We start from the raw sequence: 27,441 nt of genomic DNA, 5'->3' as shown, positions 1-27,441 counted from the left end.
TGGAGGGTGTGGCTAGTGTTTATCTGCGACTAACAGAAATAACGGCGCCGTAAGCGGAGCTTCATTGGACTTTCAATACTGCCAGGTATCATTTAGGGGAGAAGGTACGACACGGAATACCTACATTAACCTATGTACAGACGCCAGATACGTCAAATGAGTTAACCTACTCCAGCACTTTGACGTAGTAACTCAGAGGGTACACACGGGAAACACGGGAGACACCTGTACTTAGGTAACAAGCGGTGACGGGGGGTTAATAATGTAGCTCCCTTCATTCAAGAACACGTATCTTCAAAAAAAAGAACAGATATAGCGAACGCGACAGAGAGGATCCAGAAAAGACAATCCGTCTACCATACGTACACCGACATGTGTGAATCTCAGCCGCTCGGATCCAGAACTGGACTGCTGGACTGCTGGACTGCTGGCTGCTGGGTCGCCATCATCACCATATCTAAATCCTGCGTAACGAATTAGGAACTTTTCTGTTCAATGGCCAAGTATTCGTTTAGTCAATACGTAATAGACCAGGTTTTCAAGGTTCCTGATTTGCCTTACTTAAGGATTGGTATGCTGATTCGCCTCCTATTCCTGGATATTCCTGGATTGCTAGTATGCGGTAGTGACTAGCAGTTACTATGTATAAGTTAGTACTAGACAATGGAGTTGAATGGACATGTATTCAGTAAAGAGTTAGCAAAATGATAGCAGCCCTGGAGGTGTGTCCTACGCTAGTAGGTACTTCAACAAGTTTAGTTAAATTTCAATCCATCGGCAGGCCAGAACAGGGATACTCAGGGCCAAGGGGGACACAAAATCGAGAAATCTCAACCTCCCAGGCGAACTGCAAGGTAAATTACAATGATTCTATTGGACAATTGAGTATAGATTGGCTAGCGTAGATAATTTGATAGGTCCGATGGTTTGGGAAGCCATCTAGGACCTAGGTGGGTGAAAAAGCCCCCACATAATCACATCATCATTTTCTCCCCTCAGTGGTACAGTACAAGCACCTCGGCCACCCCCACTCGGCTCCATAAACTACCGGGCGCCGACAGTTTATCGACAGTTAATCGGAGGACAAAGAGCATTGTTGAACCTCGACCGGTCCATTTCCATCGGAGCTATACCGTCCCAAGCAATTTTGACCAATACAATCATCTCTTGGGACTGTTAGCTTCCAGATTGCCTCGTATACGCTTCTTCTTTATGCTAAGCCTTGCCATCGTTTATTGCTAGACACAACATGACGCAATATGAGGTAGTCTTTAGTCAGCTATTTCCGAGCCGAGTGCCATAGCCTGGAGGTATTCCGATGCTACATAGATAGATGTAGATAGGATAGCCACACGTGATAAACCCCTTTATTCGAGCATGCTTAAAGGTCTCTCAATATCGATTTTTGCAGGGATATTAAATAAATTAATACTACAATAACCCGTGAGGCCTTAACATTAAACTCGATAGCCATGTGGCGATGTGATTTCACATATCATATCAAAGTTCGTGAACAGTCATGCTTCAAATCACATAAACTATCTAAGCAGTAAATCCAATATCTAAGACTATAATCACACCTCATTTATAGTTTAAGGTAAATAAATGTTAAGCTACCGCACCTGTTAAATGAAGTATAATCATTATAGTATTTGTCACGAATATATTCTATTGGCGTTAATAATTGTGCACCAGGAAATATGCTCAAAGTGCATTATATGATATATCAAGAAGAAATATATCGTTACTGGAGAGCTTTGTGTGTGTGTCTTACTATCGTATTAAGCAGACGTATGAGGCTACAGTCTATAAGCTCTTCCAGCAAGCCTTAGTAGGAGTTAGTTAGAGATAATACACAGGAAGTTAAAAATATAAGGGCCAGGGACTAGTTAGATACATGCGTCTAATCATTTAGTTTTACTTTTCACTTAATGGTTAAAATGTATAGAGTTCTGCAAACAACATCTCCATCTCTACCGTATATGTGGTTATTGCTCTAGCATGCGGAATATAGTTGCCTTTAACATTGAAGGTCTTACACCAAGTACATATCACGAAGCAACTGTATTTAGGCTTTGTTGAATCTGCGGCATAGTTAACTCTTAAGGTTATTAAGTAGATCTAATATTTGATATGTGAAAAAAGACGTATAACCCACAACAGGTAGATAAGCTCACACATATCAATACCTATAATATTGTGGTAAGAACATAAGTGTGTTGTTTTAAACATCTCATTGTTGAGATTACCAGTGGAATAACAAAAATCATTTCTTGAGCCTATCAATCAATATTCAATACGGAAATGGTTAGGCAGACCGCACAGTAAGTAGCACTGGCTACTTGAGGCTACTTGCATTGCCCAAGCCGCATACATATTTGTACAGCCTGCATTGTCAGACCGCATCGTTGCATCAGGTGATTTCAGGGTACCGAGCGCTTGCATTCCAACCGAGCCCAGCCTACAGTTTGTTTTTCCATTTTAGGCCTCCAAGGGTGTCGCGTCATGACGACCAACATTGAACACGAAAAATGCCATTACACAACCTAATATTTGGACAAAAGTACGTACTGCCATGTTATCTCAACCACGGATCTCAAGCCTAGACTTACGACTCACTTATTAATTTTGAAGTCTGATTTTTCTTTTGATAGATTTCGGGAAGTAATTTTGATGTCGCATCTTTCGTTAGAAGCACAAACTCATGCAAAATAAAAATGCAGACAGACAAACAAACAAACCTAAGCATGGCCGACCGATGCATTAAATTCTGCAAAAGAAAAGACTCCCTATGAGTCATAGGGATAGGGGGTGTGTCAAGGGGGTGGATGCATGACAGGAATTTGGGTTGGTATGGCTGAGCGAGGCTGGCAGCCGCCGACAAAAATTTCCTTGAAATATTTTCAGAAAAGCAATCTTAAGGTGGCGACCGGTCAGGGATTCCCTAGGAAACTAACGCGCACTAGGACTGGTTCCGCTTGTGTACCGACATAATACGAAACCAAATAATGGCTACTAGAACAAGGGGGTTGGCGCACAGAGTACTGGAGGATCATGTCGCTCAGCTTTTGCTACATTATTAGGTAGGTAAGCTAGGACAATCCAAACGATAAAGACGTCTGCACAAACGCCGCGCAAATTTTGATCATGTTTGACTTGTTGATTTAAGTTGGTGGACGGGTGTGAAAAGCCGCGGAAGGTGTTTGGTCAGTGAAAATTCTGCTCGAAAATTTCATGTTTGTTAGTCACTCCAATGAAAAGATAACGATGATCGAGGGTGGTGGCATTGTCCGATTGCGGCAGCGCCCGGTAGCTCCGAAACCACCGAAATGAGACCTGCAATTGATCAACCAAAGGGATCATCGTAGCCAAACAAAGGATAGAAAAGGAAAAAATAAAATTTGTAGGATGCTGGAGTGCGACAGCAACACGACCTTACAATTTTGTCTTCTCGTTTAGCTGTGAAGTGTAGAGAAGAAAAGGAGTAGAGAAAGAGATGGAGAGACAGAGAAAGAAGGAAAGAAAAAAAGATAGGGTGAGATTGTACGCGTAATCATCACGGCCAACTGTTTGAAATATCCATTCACTATGGAAACTAAACAAGCTGATAAATGAGACTGAGATACGTGAGAAACTGGCCAAGAAGTCAATCAAAACAGAAAAAGCACGAGGAAAAGTACAAAAGCTAGGGGGCCAGAGGGTAGAAGAGGAGGCATTATGTGCGTTTCAGGGAGAAAAAGGGGAGTTAGTGTGGCAGGCAAACCAGGCTTGCAGGGTGTGGTTGGGGTCTAAAACCCATCTGTCCACCCCCCTACACCCACCCATCAGCACTTCTGGAGCCTAGACGGGTGGCTGTCCGATAGCCTGGCGCCCAGTGCGAGTTGGGTTTTCGAAAACTGACTGACGATGGTTTTGCGTAGGGTGCGAAATGTAGTTGACCGAGTCATGCATTTTCCGTTTCCGTAAGCGTTACGAGATGGTAGAAGTCGATGGGATGATTTGAGAAAAGGAATACAATTAGCGAAGAGAATAAGAATGTGGAAAGAAGAAGTGAGTGATGGCTTGATGAAAATAAATTGAAAAGGAAAGGAGAGGAAAGGAAAGATTGAAATGACTGGGGTTTTTATTTCGGCGCGAGGCAAGTACCTAGTAAGGTTTGCTAGGTGGAAATAGGTGATGACGAGGAACATGAGAGGGACTTGGTGAGAACCTAAGAGTAACAGGTGAGGAAAAAATTACGATTAAGGTCGATAAAATAAGGGGCTAGCGACAAAATATGATTGGGTAGGCAGTTACTAGCTCAAACGCTAAGGGTGGGAATCAAGGAGCTAAACTAGTGGGTTTCCGCCACACTGGGGCGTCCCTACCTCAAATGTCAATGCACACGTACACGAGAGCGCTTGCTTCCAAAAATTATAAATTGCGCGACTTCCCCTCAACTTCAATGTTTCGAAAAATTCTTGCGCGCGGAAGCCCCGACCCGAAGGTCTCCCCTCATCTCAATACCCCTCAGCCACAGCCACCACGCAACATCAGCCACACGTATTAATTTGTCAGCAGCTGTCCGCACTGTCAAATACGTCTGGCACCTAATAATATTTCTTTTTTTTATTCTCTCGGCAGGGTTACCATTGTTAGACCCACCTTCCTTTCTACAAGTGATAATTCGAGAGAGTACGTACCTTCTACCTTAAGATCATCCCTCACCTTAAGAAATCTCACCCCCACATTCTTGTTGCAACGTCTTCGTTCCCTATCCAACCACTTCCACACACTTCCACTTGAGCATCATCAGGATTAGTCGTGGAGAACATCCTGTCAATCCGCGTCTCACTTGGACACATTCAAGCACCCTCGAGCGTTTCTCTCATTGAATCAGCCTCAAAAAAACAAGGGTGTCAGTAGCAACAAGAAGAAAGGAATCGTTTGCCACAACAGTTCCTTTTGTTCATTGTTTGCTCTGCTCGTCTATTTAAAGACTCGAGCATTCCCGTGGACAGCAGCCAGTTTTCTTTTTTTATCTCATATCTAATCGATACCGTACAGGTCACGGTGCAGTGTAGCCAAGAAGAAGATAGACCAACAATAGAGAAACGAATTTTCAAGAAAAAAATATCACAAGGCTGAGGAATTGATTTTCCCGAGCCTTTCGTTGCGAGAGACCGAGTAATCTCACCGTCGTCGTCGAATCGCATCTGATCCCGCGACCACGATTGCACTCGTATATCTTGCGCTTCGCGTCAGTGGAAGAAAAGTTAACGACTTCTCCGGCCTCATCGTCGAGAAGTTACCGTCATTTGATACCTGATATCTACCATCCCGTGTGTTGTGCCAATCAGGTCGACTGATCGAAAGATCTACCGACCGAATCATCCATCCGTATTAGCCTTTCCTGTGTTGGGGAGACATTCACTTGTTTTTCTCCTACACATCTGATTTGGTAAGGCTGCCTTTTATTTTCACTGTTCTTGTTCCTGTCTGCATTTGTCTGTACCGTGGAGTTGTGTGTGGAGAGTCCCCATCCGTAGATATCTTACGTCCTCACAACCTTACTACCCTTGCAACCTTGCAACCTAAGGCTTGAACTACTGCGTTGCGTTAGGCTCGATTTTTCACTGGTTGCTGCGTCGTTCATGCCTTGTTTTTCAGGCGTCATGTTTGTTGTTTGGCCTGAGGCACCTATTCACCACCACCAGTCAACAGTTGCCCCACCATCGTCAACCATCGACGCCCCACTTTTCCCAAAAACTATTTAAACTCGCAGACTCCCCTCCATTTTTTTCTTTTTTTCCTTTCACAACATCAGAACGTTCAATATACCCACAACAATAGTCATTGCCGCATCATTTGTTGATCATTTGATTCGACTTTGATCATTGCGCACTCGTTCTCTTTGATCAATATTTACTAATACACATTCATTTTTTCTTTAGGTCTCTCAATTGACCAATCATTCTTTGATACCATTACTCTGAGTATACATCTGCAAGATGGAGGGAATCCAGACTCACCCAGCCACTGCCGCGCAGGCCAAGGCATTTACTGCCCCAGGCTCTCTCTCGTTCCCGGGAGCTGCCGGTGAGCTCACTCCCCCCTCTTACGAGGCGAATGGCCAGCAAGCCGCAAATGCCGGCGCCATGCAGGTCGCGAACGGTACCGGGGTGACTCCCGCCACACCTGCTGCGACCCCAGCTGCCGTTCAAGGTGGAAGTGGTTTGACTCCTACGTTGCAGTATGTATTACCTTTGTTACTCATTGTTGAAACATAAGACTCACAGCACATGTTAAGAAACATTGTCGCCACTGTCAACCTCGAGTGTCGCTTGGACCTCAAGACTATTGCACTCCACGCGCGAAATGCTGAGTATAACCCTAAGGTTAGTAAACTTCGATACTCCAACTAATTGAGACAAGCAATGTGCTAACTAGTTTAGCGTTTCGCCGCCGTCGTCATGCGCATTCGCGAACCCAAGACTACTGCTCTTATTTTCGCGTCTGGCAAGATGGTTGTTACTGGAGCAAAGTCCGAGGATGACTCGAAGCTTGCTTCTCGCAAGTATGCGCGAATTATCCAGAAGCTTGGCTTCAATGCCAAGTTCAGTGACTTCAAGATCCAGAACATTGTCGGCAGCTGCGACATTAAATTCCCTATCCGTCTCGAGGGCTTGGCCTCTCGCCATCACAATTTCAGCTCTTACGAGCCTGAGTTGTTCCCCGGTCTTATCTACCGTATGATCAAGCCTAAGATTGTTCTCTTGATCTTCGTCAGTGGCAAGATTGTCTTGACTGGTGCCAAGGTCCGCGAGGAGATTTATCAAGCTTTCGAGATGATCTACCCGGTGTTGCAAGGTGATTACCCTTCCGTTCTAGTAGTTATTACCAAGTTCCATCACTAACGTCACCTAGATTTCCGCAAGGTCTAAAGCCTTTTACTCGGCAGACAGCGGATTCAATACCATTGTGTATTGAACAACGACCGCACTCGACACGTCACTCGACATGTAACATACTTCGCGTTATGATTTTACGACTTGCGTTCACGATTATGACGTTAGTCTGGATATGCCACGGTCCATGACTAATTGTCTCTTGTATCATTGATATTTCATACTTGCATTGCATCGGCGTTACGCTAAGGAAGGGGCCTGGACCAGATGGACTAGGAATGGTCTTATCTCTCTACGGAAAAACAAAAATGTAACTGATGGCCTGGTTTCACGGCTAACATTTCACCGCAAGTTTCCGGCGGTATTTACGCTGGTCGAAAGGTGCCGTCTTAATTCGACCCTCGATGGAAGGGGTGGTATAGTGGGCGGAAGCAGGCAGGATGGTCTGCTGAAATATGGTTCGGGATCGCGGAAGGAAACGACTATTGGTGGATGATGAGAAACGGAAATGCGATGCCCTTTGTGGAATTATTCCATGGGCTCGGAAACAATAGGCCACAGTGAATGTGCATAGCATTCCTTATGATCCGTTCTTGTAACTTGGGAAGTCGTCAATGTCTTTCGCTACTATGTGGTCTTTGGACCTATGGGAAGCATTGATACACTTCACACGGAGAATAGGTAGAGCACGAAATTTTACACTGCACCTAAACACACTGTCTTTTTGTGACTGCATTAATTAATTGTGATTTGTCAGACCTACTCCCGAGTCCCTTACTGTACTTTTTTTTGCTGCTCCTCGTCCAGAATTAACCCGTGTAATCCTCCTCTGCTCCCATCTTTGGTAACCACGTAGTCTCCAGTATTCCCGTCTGCTCTCCACCTCCATTTCTCTTTAAATTCTTGTGGGGGATTCTGTTTGATACAGTCCACCACCTTCTCCCCAATGACGGGTAGGAACTTGAAAGCATGCCCACTCCCACCGGTCGCGATGAACAGTCCGTCCCAGTACGGGTGGTAGTCGATAAGCCAATCCCCCGTAGCGGTATCCGTGTACCAGCACAGACGTGTGCGAGAGAATGGCCGGTCTGGTAGTTCGGGCCACGGTATGATTCTTCGTAGACTCTCGCGCAGTGCCTGTTCACCCTCCAGCGGGATCGAGAGCGCCGCTTCGTCTAGGTGTGTGTGCGGTTGGGAGACGAGGGCGGGAGGTGCTGGTCCGTCGGGTCCTGAAGCGCGTAAGGGTGGCTTGGAGGGCGGTTTGGGGTTTGTGTACCCGTAACTATGGCGCCCGACTTTCAGCACGCGGTTGCGCGGCGGGATGACGAAGACGCCTGTGGACAGGCTTAGGAGCACGGGGATCTTCTCGAGCCGCTGCTGCTCGTCCTCGGTCAGGTCCATGTAGCCGAGGACCTGGCCCGTCGCTACGGCCTGCGTCGAGAGGTCTATGAGCGATGGCGTCCAGGCGCCTGCTGCTGCGACCACGAGGTCTGCCGCTAGCGTCGTGCCGTCTGTTAGCTGTGCGCCCGTCACCCGTTTCGCGCCCTCGTCTACCGCGAGGCTCTCGACCGTACCGTTGACGAAGGCCACGCGCCCCGTCGCCACAACGCGCTCGTACAACCACTTCATGCTCGCCTCGGCGTCGGCCCACCCGCTCGCCTGGTTCAGGTACCCCCAGTCGGCGAAGGCGCCGCCGGTGCCGGACACCATGGCGACGTACTTGGGCGCATTGACGACGCGCACGGAGCTCAGCGGCCGCCCCTCCTTGTGCGCGAGCGCCAGCGCGTTCACCCAGCTCTTCTTGACGTACGCGATGCCCGTCAGCGAGCCGTCGTCCGTGGACAAGGGACCGTCGTCGCCTGCGAGAAGCAAGCCGCACTCGGTGTACCGCCCCTCGCCGCCCCAGCAGGAGGAGGAGGAGGTCTGCCGCCACTTGGCCTGGGCCTCGGAGGCGAGCGCGGCGTACGAGGGGTCGGCGTAGTCGGCGCGGATGATGCGCGAGGAGTCGATCGAGGAGGCGTCGGGGGAGGGGAAGACGCCGGCGTCGGGGGAGCGGTCGATGATGGTTATGGAGGCGCAGGCGAAGGAGGGGTCCTGGGTTAGGGCGTGGGCGGTGCTGAGGCCGAAGACGCCGGCGCCGATGATGAGGATGTTGGAGGGGGTGGGGCGGGGGTGAGGAGGAGGAGGAGGAGGAAGAGTAGAGGCGCCATTAGAGGTCGCTTCCGGCATTATGTATGATGTAGGTACGAAGTACAATACGCAACACAAGGGTGGATGGTGTTGGTGTTTAGTGTGTAATGCTGATGATGATGATGAGAGCGATACTTTTTCTTCACTAGATATTACAAAATTGTCACGATACTGCTATCTAGCTAGTATATATATACCTAGGTATATATAGATCCATTATGTACGGACTATAGATATGGAACTAGAATGTTACGAATATCTACTACATACCTACAGTAGTACCTATGTAGGATAGTATACGCATACCCCCCCCCACTCCGTTTCCGCCTACCTCCGCGGCTTTACATGTCACATAAAAGGCGCTCCAAGGTGGTTTTGACGAGCATTTGCGGGAGAAGGGAGAAATGTGCAGGTCACATTCATGTCACATTATTACTACATATGTATGCATGTAACATACTGGGCACATGCATGTATACATATATCCATGATGTTAGTTATTTATCTAATAGGTATTGGCGGGGTGTAACTGCTTGTATTAGATAAGCTTCAAATCATATCAAATCATAACTTATTAACTTCAATTAATCGTTCATTGTTAATCCTTGCGCGCTACTTGGTACGTACTAACTAGTACCGACTCTACCCAGAAGCATCACCTGGCAATGTTACGCGCCTCAACCGTCAACGAAACATCCTCCATCAAACATCCTCCGCATAAAGCATAAAGCATCTGTTGACCAATACAGATTACGGACCAGAGTATATAACATGATGCAAAACCACACACCTACCTAGCCCCAAGCGAAAACCAACCTCCTCACTCATCATGTCGCCTAAAAAGCTTCCCGACTTCCCCGACGTCGAGGCGAAACTCCATAAGCCATCCCGACAATCTGCATTCGAAAAACAAAAGGCCGACGCAGAGGCTAAGCGCAAGAGAGAAGCTGCCGAGACTGCCGCCGTATACGAGAGTTTTGTTAAAAGCTTCGACCACGATGACGATGACGACGACGAATCCGGACCTGCCTCTTCTACCCAACAGGGCGTCTTTGGCGGACGCCATCCATCCAATCGAGACGGGGGTAGACCTATGCCACCCAAGAGATATTTCGGTCCTGGAACTGGCGGGACACCGGGGTCAAAGAGCGGTCCTGGGTCTTTAGGACTTACACCTCCGTCATTTGGTAAGAAGAAATTCGATAATAACCAGCAGTTGCCCAACAGGAGGGCAGCAGACGATGCCCGGGGCCGGCTTGGATTTCTCGATGATGACGATAGCGATGGTGGCCACGCGCCAAGGCCAAAGGGCTTTTCAAAAGTATTCGATACGAGCGGCGATGAGAACGAGTCGAGATCTAGGGATTTGGCTGAGCAGAGGGCTATAGCAAAGCCTACACTGCGCCTATCCAATCTACCGCCGAGCACGTCTCCTGGAGTCATCAAGGCTCTCATGCCATCAAACCTAACTGTAGAAAATGTCAAGATATTACCGCCTACTACCCAGGGCAGCACAGAGAGGAAATCCATAGCTGCGATTGTTACTCTGTCCAAAGAGACACCCGCAACAGACATCGACGGTGCTGTTAGCACTCTACAGAATCGATATCTCGGATTCGGCTTCTATTTATCGCTACACAGACATCTATCTTCTGCTGTAACTACCACAGCGGCGACATCCATCCTCACTTCTTCTAGCACCTCACACCCTTTCGGCGCAAAACCAGTTCCACAAGCCAATGATCACAAGCCTCACCACCAAGGCGGATTCAATCGTGGATTTGCCCCACCATCATCCTATGCTTCGGGTGGAGGCCCGATGAACCGAACTATCCTACACATTCCAGTTCAAGCACCGAGAGACATCAAGCAACTTCAACTCATTCATAAGGTTATCGAATCAGTATTAGCCCATGGACCAGAGTTCGAAGCTCTGCTGATGTCGCGATCTGATGTACAAAGGGACGAGAAATGGGCATGGCTCTGGGACGCGCGCAGTGAAGGCGGGGTCTGGTATCGGTGGCGGCTCTGGGAGGTTATTACGGGAGCGCAAGGAGGACGACAGGGAAAATACGTACCGCTGTTTGAAGATAGCCATGCATGGAGAATGCCCGACAAGAGTCTTCCGTACGAGTATACTACTAACATGGACGAATTTGTGTCGGATCCGGAATACAATTCGTCCGACGAAGAAGATTACGAAGACGAAGGAAACAAACCAGCGGATGGAGGTAATAATGAAATAACCTACTTGAATCCCTTGGACAAGGCGAGAATGACACACCTTCTGGCCCGCCTGCCTACGACATTAACCAAAATTCGGAAGGGCGATATTGCTCGAGTGACTACTTTCGCTATTACCCACGCGAGCAAAGGAGCAGACGAGATAGTGAGCATGATTGTAGCAAACGTACTCAGGCCGTTCGCATTGACTTCAGCAAATCCTCAATATAACAAAATTAGCAAAGACGAGGAAGAGCATGTTGGGTCGCACGACTCTACGCCTTTCCCCGACGACTCAAACGCAAAGACAAACGAAGCCCAAGACACAAGTGCTTCGAGCCTCATTGGGCTGTATGTTGTGAACGATATCCTCTCATCATCGGCAACGAGCGGCGTTCGACATGCCTGGCGGTATCGACAACTCTTTGAAGCGTCGCTCAAAGACAGCAAAGTCTTTGAAACTCTTGGTCTAATAGCAGAACGCCTTAATTGGGGTCGCCTTAGAGCAGAGAAGTGGAAACGCAGTGTCAAATTAGTACTCGGTTTGTGGGAAGGCTGGTGCGCATTTCCTCATGAAAGCCAACAGTTGTTTGCCGAGACCTTTGAGAATCCACCTAGCGCAAAGAAGGAGGAGCAGGTTGATGAAGTAGCCAAGAAAAACAAATGGAAAATCGTGGAAGCTGGTAATATGGCTACTATCGAAAGTGAAGGAAGAGGTTTCATACCACTTTCTACGAGCACAGAAGCACAGCGCGACAATGAGGTGACTAAGATGGAGATCGATGACGACGTGGATGGCGAGGATATGGACGAGTACATGTCAGTTGATGAGGGAGACCTAGATACAGATATTGACGGTGTTCCGATGGATGACAGTGAAGATGGAGAGCCGATGGAAGTCAGTACGGACACAGTGGGTGATAATGCAGTTGTTGACGCCTCGATAAACAAGAATGGGGAGGATAATAGTAATAAGCAAAGCGGTGCTGAAGAGGGTGTGGATTCTGGAACAAACATGCCCCCCGAGAAGTCGGAACCCAGCCTCCAACCACGAAGGCGCCTGAGAGCTGTAGACATGTTTGCGGATTCGGACGATTCCGACAACCAAAAATGATGATAGCATAAAAAGCATGGAGAATGCCGTTTTAGAGATGACAACCATTGGCTCAGATTACCATGTTGGCCCTTGCGGACCCTAAATGCGAAATATGTAATTCAACTTACTAAAGATTAAATATGATCAAACGATCAAACTCTCACCAATCTAAGGAAGGTGCTGGGCGATCGATCTCACCGGTTTTAAAACATGGAATGTACCAATGGTTGACGCCAATAACAACATTTGAAGCTCGCATCGCAGTTTACCTAAGCGATTAAAAGAATGAGAAAATGGGAAATAGCCTCAATACGATGGCTCCCGATCACTCATAGCAATGACATGTTCAATGAGAATCCAAAAATTACTTATATGGTCAACGTTCCGGGAAACTCACCTGGTACTATACGAAAAGAAGTTACGAGAAGAAGCCACGGAAGTAGCTGGCCCAGGAGAAGGGGTTAGATAACTCCGAATTAACGATGCCGCTATTCGTTGAAGATGCCCTCAAGATATATCCAGTGTAGACCTAATGAAACTTACCACCAACCTACCACCTACACCAGTTGGCACTCTTCAATTCTTGTGAATAATGGCTTTATCCTCCTTTCTTGTGATCCCACCCAATTGCTTGAAAATCCACCTAGGTTAGTTACGTACGTAACTAGATGGCTACATAGCAAGATCCTTTTATGTACCCCTTAAGGGTCCACGTGCTGCCGTAGGGGTCTTCAACAAGGCTAGGATTCGCGATAGATTAGTGCGATTATGTTAAGCCTCGTTATATAAATAACTTTGAACCTAATTCTTAATTTGGGTTGTTCGACTTCAATATTCTTGGTAACGTCGCTCTAAAACGGACCAGGCTCCGTAGAAGGTACAATGTACTACCTAAAGATCCAGTGTTACCGGGCCGCGGGCGTGCAACATGTATGTAGTATGTACCTATCGTCATTGTCGGTTGAGAGTTTCGGGCTGCATATTCTTCCGTTCATCTGGAACCTTGAAGAGCCGCAACGTTGTTCGGTACAAGGAATTATTATAGCCTGAATAGGAAAGGCGTGTAACTTGGGTTCGTAGATTCCCATTGTATGGGTTTTCATGTTAATTAAGCATATTGTGAGTAGGTAGATAGGTACCTCGATAGGCTCGTAGGAGGTATTGGTATATACATACTATGTATGTAGTATGTCTCCCTAAGGCGTCGATATCTTCACTGCCTCGGAGTATCGAGCGCTTGAGCACGTATCGAGCGGATAGACGCCTGATAATAACTACACAGCACAGTGTTCTTTAACGTGTAAACTTGCGCTTATCATATCGCAATATATGCTCTATCCATCTCGAGACTCGATGTTAAATAGCTATATAGGTATAAACAATGGTTGTTGCTGAGGTGCAAGGCGCCTATTTTGAGAGATATTGAATGACGTAATGCGGTAGATTCTATAATTGATTCTTGCGGACAGGTACGTGCAATATGTACTATGCAACCTTGAACTTTGGAGTGCCAACCCGCATGCCTGGCGTCTATTTAAACATGCAAGTACTTGCCTACTTACCTACCCTCCGCATACTTTCAGTTCGATAGATTCAATTCCGACATTGAATCTTGATAGATACCTACCCTAGGTACCCGACACAAGATCCTTACTTACATACTACTTACATACTACTAGTAGTAGTACAGATCATCTACCTAGCCTACAGGTTACCTATCATAACCTATACTAACTTCAAGTTATACCAAACTTGGACAGGTAAGGTAACAGCCCCACGTTTCCTCAAGACCAAGTTCATATTTTTGCGGCGCCGCCCCTCCATTCAGCCCCTCCACCGAACACAAGAATCGAGTTCCCAAAGCTATTGGATGGTCATTGGATGGTCATTGGATGTTAATGATACGCATCTTTCTGCAGGACCCTTCAAGTTCCCGCGCTCCCCCGTTTATTAGCGCGAGTGCTTGCAACTGCTGCAGTACCTCAAGGCTACTTGGTGTAAGTACAAGGTACCCAATACCCAGTACATAGTTACTTACCTGGGCCCCCCCCTGTTATAAAATCCAAGGGAAAAGTGAAGGATCTAACTTGAAGTCAGCACCATTTTGGCCAAGTAGCCAATCAAAACTTGCTCGTTTTGGTAAACCCCCACAGACAACGCGACACCTACCATCCCAATCATCTTTCACTTTTGCTAATACTCCTGTCCATTTCCTTAGAGTTCAGTCCAGAGAATTTGTCTATGGGCTCTGGTAACCGACAAGTCTGTTTTATTCTTTGGTGGGACTTTAGGTATGCTTCACTTTGGGGGGATGGTCCTTGGTTGACTAACCTAACCAACCTACTTACTTAACCTACCCTATCTACGTACCTACTTACTCACTTCCCTTACCTACATACCAACCAGTTACCTGGATAGATACTATAGATCGGATGGGATATTAACATACGAGATTAACAGGACAGACCTTACACATCCTACATACTTACAAGGTACATACCTTTAAGAAGTAGTGAAGTACACACCAGGGCGGTGCTGTATAGTACTGTATTATAAAACTCCAGCAAGGACTCCCACACCTTGAAAACAACCACTTCGACCACTCCGCGTATCGAAAGAGAGTTGGAATAGGTAACGGAATTTCCTGGACCCTATTCGGGAATTCCGTTCTTTTGCCGTTACCGCCACATATTCGGTGCCCAGACCGCAACGCCGCGTTGCTACGAGACAAAACTAATAAAAGGTCCAAAAGTCTGCAAGACCGAGGCTTCCCCGGACTGGTGCGCCTCTCGTTGTGTTCACTCTACCCTTTCACCAGCCTCGACCTGAGTGAGTCCTGGCTTAGGTACTTGAGGTACCTTCTCCCTCTTGTTGGTCTGGGACGTTACATGTGGAAATCAGACGACAGACAACCTACCTCATTTCCAGGTTCCCTTCCCCTCCCTGGACAATCAATCTTCCTTATCCTTATCCGTAATAACCTCCACTAAGTTGCACCGTCCTTCCAACTTTCTGGATCTCACCTGATACTGTCGGACTCAAGTTGTACCTCGGATCGATTTACCGGTCAGATCTTCTTATCTGACAGACCATACCGGATCCCCGAAGCTCCGACATCCTAGGCTGCGGCCTCGAATGAGCGAGTGGGCGCCGTTCCCACAGCGCCGTCAAATTTTTAGCTCATCCTACTCCGCATCGAGAGTACTCAACTCAACCACCTAACCTTGACTCTCTCCCGGACAGAGCTAACTTCGGCCGTTCACCTTCCTAACTTTCTGGCCTTGATCCTTATTAGTACATCGGTTATAATATACCTCGATAACCGCCCGAACCTTCGGCAAAGTCTTGTCAAGGTTCTCCTGAGACACTGAGCATTTGCTCCAGCTCATTGCGACATTCCCAAGACTTGATTTCATCCAATGACACGGTAACCATCCCGTCTTCGTGGATTATCTTTTGAGTCAATCGCAATTACTATCAAACCAGATGAGAAAAGGGGCACTTTCGCGTGCCTTGATTTAGGCTATTACTAATACTGTCGCCGATCTCTAAGATAGAGTTGGGACCGACTGGACCCTAGGATCGTGTCGCCGTTTCGCACATGGTCCACAGCGTCCGTCGTTGCCTCATTTGACATATCTTTGTGTCTCTGTTGCGCCGGCGACAGCCCGCGATACTGCCCAAGATGCCTGTTATCGATGGACAAAAAATGGCCTGGTGAGTAATGTCTTCCTTCAATTTTTCTAAATCACGCGGCAAATCCTGGAGGTCTCGGAAAGCTGCAGGTTCTCGCGCTAAGCCTTGACGCGCATCTCCTGGCAAACCGTTTTTATACTACACTACTAGTTGGTGTAACTAGCATGTGACTTCAATCTTTTGACGAAGTGGTCAGGATTGAATGGGATTGAGTTATTCTTGCTAACCATCTTTCTCTGCCGTGTTTAGTGAGCCATGCATTCGCGGACACCGATCAACCAAGTGTAATCACTCAGGGGAACGTGTGATGGTACCTGTCCGGAAGCCTGGCCGACCCCTGAGCACCTGCCCTCATCCACCGGACAAGAATTGCCCTTGCAGACAACGCGTAACGGCAGCGCTACCTAAAAGCGCGCCCTGCCGCTGCAGCGTTCCTCCCAAGCCAAACGGTGCCGCGAATATCGTCAAGGCCGAAAGTTCCGACAACGCGCCCTTGTCTTCGATGAGACATGGGTCATTCCGAGTTCAGAAGTCCACGGCGCTGAAGCCAGGTCGAAAGCCATCGGTGGACACTGCGGCCCTACAGCGCATGAACGCTAACAGCTTGAACGTGATGGGCGCTGGCAATATCTTGCCGGTAGCCCCAGAAAACACTATCGGTCAGATGAACTCTTTGGCGCAGTCCGGTTATGCTCACTACGGACCATCATTGCAAAACGGACCATTGCAGAATGGACTAATGCAGAATGGACCAATGCAAAATGGAACAATGCAAAATGGAGCTCATCATTATGCATACCAAGGCGCCAACCCTACTACTGGCGGTATCATGAATATGCCTTTACTTCCCATGAATGGGGGCATGGCAAGTGTAGGACCAGCTCCGTCTTCTAGCAACGGGATTCCTGTCTCCTCAGACATGGGCTCTGGAATGCTCACACCCAGTACCTCTAACTCGGCGTATCACACGCCAAACTCGAGTACTGGGGAATCTTCATCGCAAGAGCCTTCACTAAACGGCGTCGGAAGCTGCTGTTCTCGGCAACCCCAGCCCCAGCCGCACTTACAGGCTCAGCAGGCCCAAATGCAGTTTCACGGACCATTGACGACTGGACCTCAACAGCCGCCGAACATGATGGGATATATGCCTGCAGGAAATGGCCCCATGGTGCAGCCATTCCCTCAGCAAATGCTGGGCAGCCAACAGTCATATTCGATGAATCAGTATCAAGCACCAGACATGTTTCCGGGCTATCCTGCGCTTGGAACTCCCAACTTCCCGTTGCAGCAATCACAATGGGAACAACTTGCGGCAAACGTCTCGGTTGGAGCAAATGGAAACGCCGGTACTCAGGGCCCCTGTACGGACCACGTGTGCCACTGCGGCCCATCATGCAGCTGTATAGGATGCATCGTGCATCCTTACAACCAGGCGACCCGTAACTATATCCAAGAAATTATGGAATTCCAGAACGATCCAACGAACGGTACATTGGACGGCAGCATGTCCGTATCGGATCCGCCGCTGGCGACGGGGGAGACATCACAGACGCAAACTCCGCCCGACGTGGATTCACCAGAAACGAACGATCCCAATCTTTCGCCCAGCGAATTCCTGTTCGTGGACTACGGCGGTGCGATGTGCGGATGCGGCGACGGTTGCGAGTGCATCAATTGCGTGATCCACCGCGATCCCCATAACAACAGTGTCCAGGATGATTCCTCGGATAATACGCCGAACTTGGCGTGAATATTTCTTTCATTTTATGCATGGTTCGGCGTTCATCCTATGGGGTCTTTACTGGAGGCTTTATTTGCAGCAAACGATACATCTATAGACCAAATGATATCCCCAAGGATTATAGGTGAAAGGCCCTGACGAGGATTCGAGAATCTTGGGCCGTATATTAGGTACAAACAGGACGAAAACGATGTTGATACCCATGAAGCAAAACGCAAATCGACGACATTTCCGAGCAGATACGAAGTGACGATATGGAAAATATGGAGAGTATGAAAAAAAAACAGAAAGAGGAGGAAAAAGAGGAGGAAACTAATAGGCCTTTCTGAATCAGCCTAACGATGTAATGGATGATGGGGCTTACACAGATTTTGAGAAGTTGGCATTTTTGATGGACTGACTGTCATGTCAGGCCCTCGCCTACGAGCATCCCCGCCGCTAGGTGGGGGTTGTTGACTCTCGTCAAGCTCCAATCGGCTTCCCTGGCGTATCATCGGGAAGAGGCAGAGCTTACTCGAAGCTTGACGAGTAGAATTACAGTGCCTGATCAACCCTTGTCCTACCCGCCGGGTTCCCTCACGAAACCGGGGCTCCAATCGGCATTTTTTGACGTCCCCAGAGGATCTCTAGAGGATCTTGAGAGCTTGGCGAGGACTGGCTAGGGAATCTCTTATCGCAAGGGATGGTTTATACACGCGATTGACTTATGTAATACCAATGAACGATTGTATATGAATTAGGACTTTAGCTGTGCACATGTTCCCCGGCCCTTTGTTTTTATGTCACTTCAAGATGAAATATGTGTTAGGTATTTTGGCATAGCGTTGCGAGTGCTACACATGGTAGTACATATGGGATGAAGAGGAATCCCACTCATTTGCTTGGTTTCTGTCATCTAGCTGTATTATGTGATGAACATAGAATGTATGTAGTACTATAGTACTTCGTACGTAGAGGGGTACGCACATAGTAGGACACGATGAGAACATTGAAGCTCTAGAAACATTTGAAGCTCACAGCATTTTCCCCGCTTATGCAATCAAGTGCCTGTATGTAGTTATCACGACATGTAATAACCCGTGTCATTTCTTATTGTTACCCCACAACGCCACATGTTGCAATCCCTGACAGAATGTTGTTACATGCATGTAACTTACAAGTACGTGTGTACACCCGCTACCTGACATCGGACATCCAACGCTGTTAAAGGCTTTGTACATGTACAACATCATCGATTCATCCAACATATTGTACCTAGTTCATAGCAGTGACGCAACCACATGCAGGTACATACTACAATAGTTCAATACTATTACATACCTACCTTGTACAACGTCAACTACATCTCCCAGTCATAAAGCGAGACAACACTAACGCACCCCATACGCTGCGGCCTCGGACGCACAAGAATCCTACTCCATTACCGCCTATTCGTTCCATTCGTCTGCTGTCGTTGCATCCATGGCGGACCCTGGCAGCAATTCCCGGGTCCATGGACTAGGAGATGATGCCCAACAACGCCATTATTCGAAACACAAACGAACGCGTGGGGAAGAAGCACAACAGGATATGAAACGTGTTAAGCGAAGATACGATAACGACAGTGAAGACGGTAATGGCGATAGGAGGGATAGGAGTGGTAGGCGTGATAGGGGCTCGAGGAAGAGATCTTTGTCACCACCACCACATGAAGGATCTTATCGAGAAAGACGGCAAAGAAGTCCTCATGATGGGTACGCATCACAAAGCAAACGAAGAGACGACCGACATGCGAATTCTGCTACGAACCTGAACCGCCGCTCTGAACGCTCGCCGTCAATCTCCCCATCCCGCCACCACCATCACCGCCGACACCGCCACAACACCTCGAACCGTTCGCCGCCCCAACCACCAGCACAGCTCCCCTTCGACGCGAGACCCCTCGTCCGCTCCGACTTGTCATCCTTCAGGCCGCTGTTCGCGCAATACCTCGAGGTGCAGAAGTGCAAGGACATCGCAGCCCTAGATGAGAGGGAAGTCCGGGGCCGCTGGAAAAGTTTCGTTAGGAAGTGGAACTCTGGCGAGCTTGCGGAGGGGTGGTACCAGGCTGAGACGCTGGCGGAGGCAAGGAAGAGCTATCCGAGTGTTGCGAGCGGGAATGTGAATGTGAATGTGGACGTGGAGAGGGTGTCGTCGAGGGCGTTTAGCAAGGAAGCGAGCAGAGAAGAGCATACGAGCGGTGATGGAGAAGGCCGGGGGATAGGGCACTCACACTCGTACTCGCGCTCGCACTCAAGGGACGAAGAAGAACGAGAAGGAGAAGAAAAAGGCAAGGGATCAGATGACGACGACGACGAGGATGACTACGGTCCCACCCTCCCGCCACCAGGATCTACCACTACGCGCGACGCGTCTTACTCCACGAAGCACCACGGGCCCGGCATACCGAACCTGCAGGACCTCGACCTCCGACGGGAAGAAGCGAGGGAAGAGGCAAAGCAAGAGCACCTGCAGAGCATCGCAGACCTCCGCCTCGCGCGCAAGGCCGATCGCGTCGAACAACGCGCTCGCCTCGAAGAACTGGTCCCCCGCGCGGAACCGGGCACGCGCGAGCGCAAGCTGGAGAAGAAGCGCGAGGTCAACGATAAGATTCGGGCGTTCCGGGACGGTGCCGGGGGATCGGGGGTGTTGGAGGAGGTGGGCGAGGCGGAGCTGATGGGTGGGGGGGACTCGGTGGCGGAGTATAGGAAGGTAAAGGAGACGGCGGAGAGGAGGAAGACGGAGCGGGAGGTTAGGAGGGAGGAGGAGTTGAGGGCGAGGATGGCGGAGAGGGAGGAGAGGTTGAGGGAGTATAAGAAGAAGGAGGAGGGCACGATGGAGGTGTTGAAGAGGATTGCTAGGGAGAGGTTTGGGTAGGTGTGTGAGTATTCTTTGAGCAGCGCGTACGGTCTTGAGTGGGTAGGCACCTTGGCAGATAGATAGAATATATAATCAACCTACAGAATGAGATACTGGGATTGGCATTCGTGTTTGTTGCTAGGTATCTGCCCTGAGATCCTTCGTCTTCCACCTACATACCTACCTAACCTACATGTACCTTTCTACATACCACAGTACGGTCAGTACCTACCGATAGGTACACATAACATCCATCGATAACTGTACCACCATTGACATCATATTACCTACACATCCATAGTACTTTACCTACCTAATACATACCTAATACCTACCTACATTGCTTGCCCCACTTCTACTTACAAACAGCTCATGTACCATACTAACGGCACCAATCAGCATCTACCGCTAGGCGCAGTGGCAGAGTGGTCTAATGCGCAAGACTAGAAATCTTGTTCCTTCGGGAGCGTCTGTTCGAATCAGGCCTGCGTCGGTTTCTTTTTTTTTCGTTCTTTTTTTGTCTTTTCCAATTTTTCCAATTTTTTTTTAATCTTTTAGTTTCGATTTCTTAGATCCTTTTAAGTACATCTTGGGGTTTTTTGAGATGGGCTTTTGTCTGCTTTTGATTTTGAATGTCGGGGTGTTTTTTTTTTTTCCTTCTTTGGCCGTTGAAGAATGATGAAGATTTCGGGTTTTGCTTCTGCGGCATGTGCATGGCATGGTTAGGGTTAGGGGGTTCATGCGCCTTGGACTAGGTGCGTTTCTTCAGCTTGGAACTGAGATTGTATGAGACATGCATCTAACCTAGGTACATATATTCTGGGATTACCTCATCCGGCGCGGAGGAGACCCGCTTTCTCGTTTTCATGGTCGTTGAAGCTGTCTGATGTCGTTGACTCTGGACGTTCATACTGGTTGGTGCCTTGGTGCATATGGTATGCCCACGACAAGCATACTAGGCATATAAGGGGCCGACGAAGTTGTCCGCCCGTCTACCTACACACTGAGAACATCCGTCCTGGTAGAAAAATCTACCGAAAATCAGGGATCCTTCAGTGAGTAGCCTGGCAGCGTGGTCGTCGCATGATCGTTGTTGTACGGGACTTAGCTGTCAAGATGAGCATGGAGCTGAGACGTCTCGGGTTCACAAAGAAGCAAGACCGAGGGCTGCGGATAATCTACCTACATGGGACAGCCTCATCCACCTCGCACAAACTAGGGGAGCTAGAGTACGAACGCGCTATTACCACATCGCTGATCGCTTGTGCCGCTTCACTGGGCCTACCTGTTTGCGTCGCGTCGCCTAACCCAAGCGTTGGGCCTCTGCTGTCCAGGTCCATCCCCACACAAGCAAAAGTCTTGCGGGGTGTCTGTCACTAGGTAGGTCAGTACTAAGAACGGACGATCATTTCTAGGTTGCTAGGCTTGCCGGGTCATCAAAGCACCACTTAGACCCTGCGAGAATGAAAGAAGCTGGGTGCCCTCGATCTGGATATGGGAATCTAAGATCATAGTGCATGTAGGGAGGGCAAGTGCGTGACGTGGCGGCGTGTATATGTAGGCAGGCAAGTGGGAATTGGGCTTCATGACGGCTATATGGCTGCATCATCACTAGCGGGCGGTGTCTTGGCACGGGGTGTTGAGCGGCTTCACGCTGGGAATTTGGGAGGTGGTCTTGTCCCCTGTATGCGAATTTTCGGGCTTGAGGAGGGATTCGCTGAAGCAGACTAGGGTTACCTATCGATTCTTACCGCGGACGGGAACGTTGTCACCGTCGACCTGGGGTCCGATAAGAGAAGTTGTTCTGGGCACTTCGTGGTGCAGGCGATGGAAATTTTTGAAACTAAAGATCAAAAAGCTGCAGAACATGGACGGAGAGATCGCAGCCGAGAGGTTTACGTGGCCGCCGAAGCCAAATTCTATCTGTCTACCTACCTATGGATGAGATAGACGATGATAGCGTGTCGGCGATGAAATCGCTTCTAGGTACACAACCGACTGGCCCCAATATCAAACTCGCCATCAATAGCAAGCAACCTGGGCTATGCGATCTGAAGCAGACCAGTAGGTCCGATTTCTCGCTTAGTTGCCTACTACGATGGCCAGCAGAAGCAACTTCCGCCAACCTGAGATAATCACGAAATTTTCATCATGGCCGAAGAGCTCGTGAAGCGGCTAGCTGTACCTATAACATAACATAGCATAGGTAACAGTAACATATATAACTCCGCCGTGCTCAAGAAGCGCGCAGATGATAACGACATCACTCAGATCACGGTCATCATCTGGAAGGGGGAGGGAGACGTTTTAGGAGCAGCATACAATATGCGTGGCTTCCTCGACGGGGGTCTAAGAGGCGGCTGAGTGGTGCCCGTCGATTTTATAGGATTCACCAAAGCCCGCCCAAGACAGTACATGAAGGGTGAAGCTTGCGGGTGTCATGATAAATGCAAGACGAGTAGTGGATCATGTTGTTGGCTAAGTCGTGAGTCTCGGACCATGCAATCTCATTTGTTTTCCTCGTTTTGCTCGTTGAAACAGGTCGCCATAACTTAAAGCTGCCCCTTACATGAGCCTTACCACAAGTTAGTTACCTATTTAGGACGTTTACACGCAGGCGCAGTGGGGGGGTTTTTTTACACACAATTCGCCGCTAGTAATTGGGACCATATCCTCCCGACCATGTGGTTAGGGCTGATTTCTTTGTTCCCCCCCTTTTTTCAAGTTTCCCAACGAGGCCTGCCCTACGCTTAGGTATTTTATTAATCAAAGTAACTGATAGTTTATTCTTTCAAAGAAGCTTGTAAATATATTATTATACTAGCCATAAAAAATGGATGGCCTGAAAGTCAACTGCCTCCCTACCTACCTAGTCCCCACCACCATGGGCGAGAAGGGGCACGCCCGCGTCCCCTCACTCCATCGGATCCAGGAACAGCTTCCCTGCCTCCGCTCCAGGGTACAGCCCAAACATCGTCTTGTATCCCGCCACGCTCTGCCTAAAATACTTCTCCTCTTCCACCAGGCCCAACTCCCGAAGCAAATCAAACGCCGTGAAAGTAGTGCCGCGCCCCTTCAAGATCTTCTCCACCAATCCCCTGAACGCCACCGCATCGGAGAGTCTGGCAAAGTCCACGAGGGCGATGCAGACCCGGGCCCAGTGCATGATGGGGCCGGGATCCAGACAGCCGGCCATCTGGCGGAACTCAAAGGTGTGCAGGTTCCCCTTCCCGCGACAGGATATAAACCGGCTGAAGCTGACGCTTGTCCGGTTGAACCTGCGAGAAAGGATGAGCTGGCAATTACTTCATGCAAGGCGATAAGGTCTTTCAGCACTTACACTGTTTGATAGGGGTCCCTATTGCACATCCAGCATGCTAGCCTTTCGATAGCCTTAGTCCCCTAGATAAGTCTCATCTATTTTGCAATCCAGATATTAGCCCCAAAGTTCCCAAGCAGAGTTGATTTCTCATTGAGTAAAAGCATCAGGGGAAAACTCATAGATAACCGACCTGTTGAGCTAACCCAGTGACTTGCGCCACTGCAGAGGCTGGGATAAACTCGTCCATCTGCTGCGCATCAGCTTCGCTTATTGGCGTTGGCAGACTCAGATTTGTAGTCCCCAGTATCGAAGAGGTCTTGATCAAACTACAGTGCCGATTTTCGTGGCGTGACGGGTGGTGTAGTTTCAACAACATCTCATCTACCAACCATATCAGACTGGCGAATTTCTTCATGGTGACGAGGCTAAACGATTCTTCGCCGCGCCCAACGTGTACATGGACCGAGGTAGAAGCGTTAAGGTGAACCCGTGTGCTTCGAATAGCGCGACACACGCTTGTGATCGACTTAGTGTAGAAGTCAGGATCATCAGCCCTCATGACCACGGAGGTAATCTCTCGTCCAGACCACTGATAAATCTCCGACGTCCGGCCAAAACGAACAGAACTGTCTCTGAGAAAGCGCCACTCATCGTAATTGGGAGGGCCATCATTCTCAGCACCTGCTTCCTGGACCCCACAACGAAAAGGAATTTCAGGGGCCGAGGCCTTAAGAGCTGCGAGGAATTGGGGAGGCAAATCATCACGACGTCGGTACGTTATCGGAGGGCGTTTGTCCTGGGGATCGGGGTCTTCGATACCCTTTTTGAGATAAGGGACAAGGAATTCTAGCTCGATACCAAAGGTCAAAGGGCCGCTGCTATCGTTTGGCGACTCAATGATCTCGTCGTATTTGGATATTGGGGGATTTTTCATTGCCATGGTGTTGTACTGACTTTGTGCATACACTCCTGCTGCGGCGTGGTAAAATATTGGCTGACGAGAATGTAGATTCGCTGTGTTCAAATTATGGATTAGAAATGGGACAATAAAAAATGTAAGGTATAATGAGATAGATATGGGTAGGACCATGTACAAATATTTGATATTTGCTAAAGTGAACATTGAATGGGTACGGATGTCTAATAGGCACGAATATCTTGAAGTTTGATGTGTTAATACATATGTAGTATGTAGGTACTGAATGGTATGTACTATACCCTAGGTTAGGCACTTACGACGGTATTACCTTGACTCCAATGTTGTCAATCAATTTGTTGGCAACTACGAGCATGCTGTCTTAAACTAAGGGTAGGTGCAAACCCGAATTGGGACCATAGACGGGACGGGAAGCCACTTCTTAGACCGAAGCATCCATCTCTACCTACATTGTACCAACATACCCTGTACCCAGCACATGTATGTGGTAGCACCAGGTAATATGATGGGATATCACCTTCAGACGCGTCGTTTGCTGAATAGGAGGTAGGTACCCATGTAGGGAGACAAGGTCCAAAATCAAATGTCTTGATTATGAATAATTGTATCATGGCCCTATACACCCCGTCAACCACACAGCTACATTCTGTCTTGGTAACGCTCTGGAAGGGTGCTCACACATATAGTTCGGACAGATCAGAATGTAGTGAGACGAGATAACAGGGTATCGTAGCTTCTGGAAGAGGGTAGAAGTAAGGGTTGGTGATGCATAATCACTTTCGTGGCAATCAACTATTCCGTATCGTATGCTCTGGACTTGACGAGACATGGTAGTCCTCCTTTCATTGGTAGCGTGAGGCTGCTTTTGCTGACCCTTTCGCCACCATAAGCTGGCATGAAGTCGAATAGGAGTACCATGGTCGCAATGACCTGGACAGATAGCACTTCTGCCATTCGCTTTCCGAGACATAATCGCGGCCCGCCGTTGAACACAGGGAACTCGGCCGCGTTTTTCGTAATTAGTTTGCCCTCGCCTGTGAGCCATCTCTCTGGTCGGAACGAGTCAGCATCGTCACCCCACCTGACTTTCGATCTATTCATGGCCCATGTACACCAAAAGACGATAGACTTCGCAGGAAGGAAGGTGCCGTCTGGCAGAGTTGCTGCTCTCTCACACTGCTTAATTTCAAAAGGTATTGGCGGATACAGTCGCAATGTTTCGTAGAAAGTTGCCATGGTATATGGTAGCGATGCTGTTGTAAAGATAGGGGAGTTAATTTCTCCATTCTCGCTACCGTTTTGTCCCATGAACAATTCCTGGGAATTCTCTAGAGCGGCTTGCACTTCGCTGCGTATCTTCCCAGCAACATACCTATGCTGCATAAGTAGATACATGCACCACGTCAATGCTTGAGCAACCGTATCCCTACCGGCTGAAAGGTAGTTGAGAGCAGCGTCGGAAACTAATTGGTGATCGTGACCAAAGACCTCCAGTAACAACTGTATCAGACTTCCAGATACTTGGTCCAATTTATCAGAATTCGTCTCCGGGTTGGAATGGGCATTTTGTGACTTGCTACTAGTGTCCACTATTCTGCGACCAAAAGTGCGGATTACATCGAGCGACTTCCTGAACCGGAATCCGGTGAAGGGTTCCGTGATAAACCAAAGGGGGTTCTGAAAGCGCTCGGTGGTTGCACCAGAAGCGTAATCAAAAGCGACGGCGAAGTCATCATTGGCATGCATTTCCATGTTATAGGCCATCTTCCCCATAAGTTGACTTGTGATCTCATGAAAAACAGTTTGAAGATCCACAACGCGTCCATCTCGTGCTTCAGCTCTCAACTGTTTGACGGCCTGGCTTAGATACCTTGGTAGGGCAATGTCTGAGAAGACTCGTAAATTGGAGGTGCTGAGAAAAGCGAGCCCGGCTTTCCTTTGAGCTTTCCACAGTTCCCCGTCGGTATTGATGATCCCATTCCCGAACAAGTCCCGGGAGAGCCGCTTGAAGAAGTCACCCTTACCAAAGATGCTCTCGTTTTTGAAAACAAAGTCTAGGTTCTTGGGATCATTGATTACGACGCCTGGCGGTAAGGTTGGAACTGTAATCTGAAAGGTCTCATAGCCAAATTGCTTTTCACACTTGACAAACCAGGAGAATAACTTTTGGCGTGGTTGAAGAAATAGGATTCCATTACCTACGACAGGTAAGGTATTTGGAGGTATTCTATCGGAGGAGGATTAATCAATAAGTGTTGGCACTGGATGTAATGTCAGACAATGCTCACACCTACCTGAGTGGACTGCCGTTTCGTCGGATAGTCGGGGTCCGTAGAATGAATTGGTAACAGAAAAGGGCGGTAAGTAATCCAAAGCAAAATAGCCCAGGTCCTTCTAGGAGGGCCATGCTGTTTACTGGCTCTTCGCTATATGATGTGGAGGGGATACATCAAGAAGGTACGCGATACAATT

General features: G+C 48.4%; 7 protein-coding genes and 1 non-coding gene across 8 annotated transcripts; 5 read left to right on the top strand and 3 right to left on the bottom strand.

Annotated features, from left to right (window-relative positions):
* Window positions 1-5,990: 5,990 nt before the first annotated feature.
* On the top strand, window positions 5,991-6,923 carry GGS25DRAFT_521059 (transcription factor TFIID-domain-containing protein; the record flags this gene model as incomplete). Its single annotated transcript, XM_049263988.1, has 4 exons — window positions 5,991-6,232; window positions 6,290-6,377; window positions 6,435-6,849; window positions 6,907-6,923. The coding sequence occupies 4 exons, from the start codon at window positions 5,991-5,993 to the stop codon at window positions 6,921-6,923; spliced, it is 762 nt and encodes a 253-aa protein (XP_049118227.1).
* Window positions 6,924-7,608: 685 nt separating this feature from the next.
* GGS25DRAFT_488157 (FAD dependent oxidoreductase) lies at window positions 7,609-9,394 on the bottom strand. The gene has a single exon (XM_049260782.1). The coding sequence runs from the start codon at window positions 9,114-9,116 to the stop codon at window positions 7,662-7,664; it is 1,455 nt and encodes a 484-aa protein (XP_049118226.1). The 5' UTR covers window positions 9,117-9,394; the 3' UTR covers window positions 7,609-7,661.
* A 220-nt stretch (window positions 9,395-9,614) lies between these two features.
* GGS25DRAFT_254074 (uncharacterized protein) lies at window positions 9,615-12,656 on the top strand. The gene is made up of 2 exons (XM_049257213.1): window positions 9,615-9,696; window positions 9,827-12,656. Exon 2 carries the CDS (start codon window positions 9,907-9,909, stop codon window positions 12,412-12,414), a length of 2,508 nt encoding a protein of 835 aa, XP_049118225.1. The 5' UTR covers window positions 9,615-9,696; window positions 9,827-9,906; the 3' UTR covers window positions 12,415-12,656.
* Window positions 12,657-15,477: 2,821 nt separating this feature from the next.
* GGS25DRAFT_253960 (uncharacterized protein) lies at window positions 15,478-18,005 on the top strand. Its single transcript, XM_049257212.1, has 2 exons — window positions 15,478-16,113; window positions 16,342-18,005. The coding sequence occupies exons 1-2, from the start codon at window positions 16,082-16,084 to the stop codon at window positions 17,840-17,842; spliced, it is 1,533 nt and encodes a 510-aa protein (XP_049118224.1). The 5' UTR covers window positions 15,478-16,081; the 3' UTR covers window positions 17,843-18,005.
* A 1,047-nt stretch (window positions 18,006-19,052) lies between these two features.
* On the top strand, window positions 19,053-20,953 carry GGS25DRAFT_253916 (uncharacterized protein). Its single transcript, XM_049257211.1, has one exon. The coding sequence runs from the start codon at window positions 19,295-19,297 to the stop codon at window positions 20,726-20,728; it is 1,434 nt and encodes a 477-aa protein (XP_049118223.1). The 5' UTR covers window positions 19,053-19,294; the 3' UTR covers window positions 20,729-20,953.
* Window positions 20,954-21,121: 168 nt separating this feature from the next.
* GGS25DRAFT_t48 lies at window positions 21,122-21,203 on the top strand. The gene has a single exon. It is a non-coding gene; the product is annotated as a tRNA-Ser (tRNA).
* A 1,118-nt stretch (window positions 21,204-22,321) lies between these two features.
* GGS25DRAFT_521054 (putative amidoligase enzyme-domain-containing protein) lies at window positions 22,322-24,972 on the bottom strand (the record flags this gene model as incomplete). The annotated part of the gene is made up of 5 exons (XM_049263987.1): window positions 22,322-22,392; window positions 22,462-22,553; window positions 23,629-23,988; window positions 24,051-24,112; window positions 24,223-24,972. The coding sequence occupies 5 exons, from the start codon at window positions 24,970-24,972 to the stop codon at window positions 22,322-22,324; spliced, it is 1,335 nt and encodes a 444-aa protein (XP_049118222.1).
* A 789-nt stretch (window positions 24,973-25,761) lies between these two features.
* GGS25DRAFT_521053 (cytochrome P450) lies at window positions 25,762-27,376 on the bottom strand (the record flags this gene model as incomplete). The annotated part of the gene is made up of 2 exons (XM_049263986.1): window positions 25,762-27,196; window positions 27,264-27,376. The coding sequence occupies 2 exons, from the start codon at window positions 27,374-27,376 to the stop codon at window positions 25,762-25,764; spliced, it is 1,548 nt and encodes a 515-aa protein (XP_049118221.1).
* Window positions 27,377-27,441: the final 65 nt, after the last annotated feature.

Source organism: Hypoxylon fragiforme, assembly GCF_022984875.1.
Source record: "Hypoxylon fragiforme strain CBS 206.31 chromosome Unknown GGS25scaffold_4, whole genome shotgun sequence".
NCBI lineage: Eukaryota > Fungi > Ascomycota > Sordariomycetes > Xylariales > Hypoxylaceae > Hypoxylon > Hypoxylon fragiforme.
The sequence above is the reverse complement of the archived record's forward strand: the minus strand, read 5'-3'. Positions and strand labels throughout refer to the sequence as shown.

Bases quoted from the DNA above. Each gene is read 5' to 3' on its own strand.
- GGS25DRAFT_254074 (XM_049257213.1), top strand. From the start codon at position 9,907: ATGTCGCCTAAAAAGCTTCCCGACTTCCCCGACGTCGAGGCGAAACTC.
- GGS25DRAFT_253916 (XM_049257211.1), top strand. From the start codon at position 19,295: ATGGCGGACCCTGGCAGCAATTCCCGGGTCCATGGACTAGGAGATGAT.
- GGS25DRAFT_488157 (XM_049260782.1), bottom strand. From the start codon at position 9,116: ATGCCGGAAGCGACCTCTAATGGCGCCTCTACTCTTCCTCCTCCTCCT.
- GGS25DRAFT_253960 (XM_049257212.1), top strand. From the start codon at position 16,082: ATGCCTGTTATCGATGGACAAAAAATGGCCTG. The intron at 16,114-16,341 runs GTGAGTAATGTC...TGCCGTGTTTAG, and splicing joins GATGGACAAAAAATGGCCTG to TGAGCCATGCATTCGCGGAC.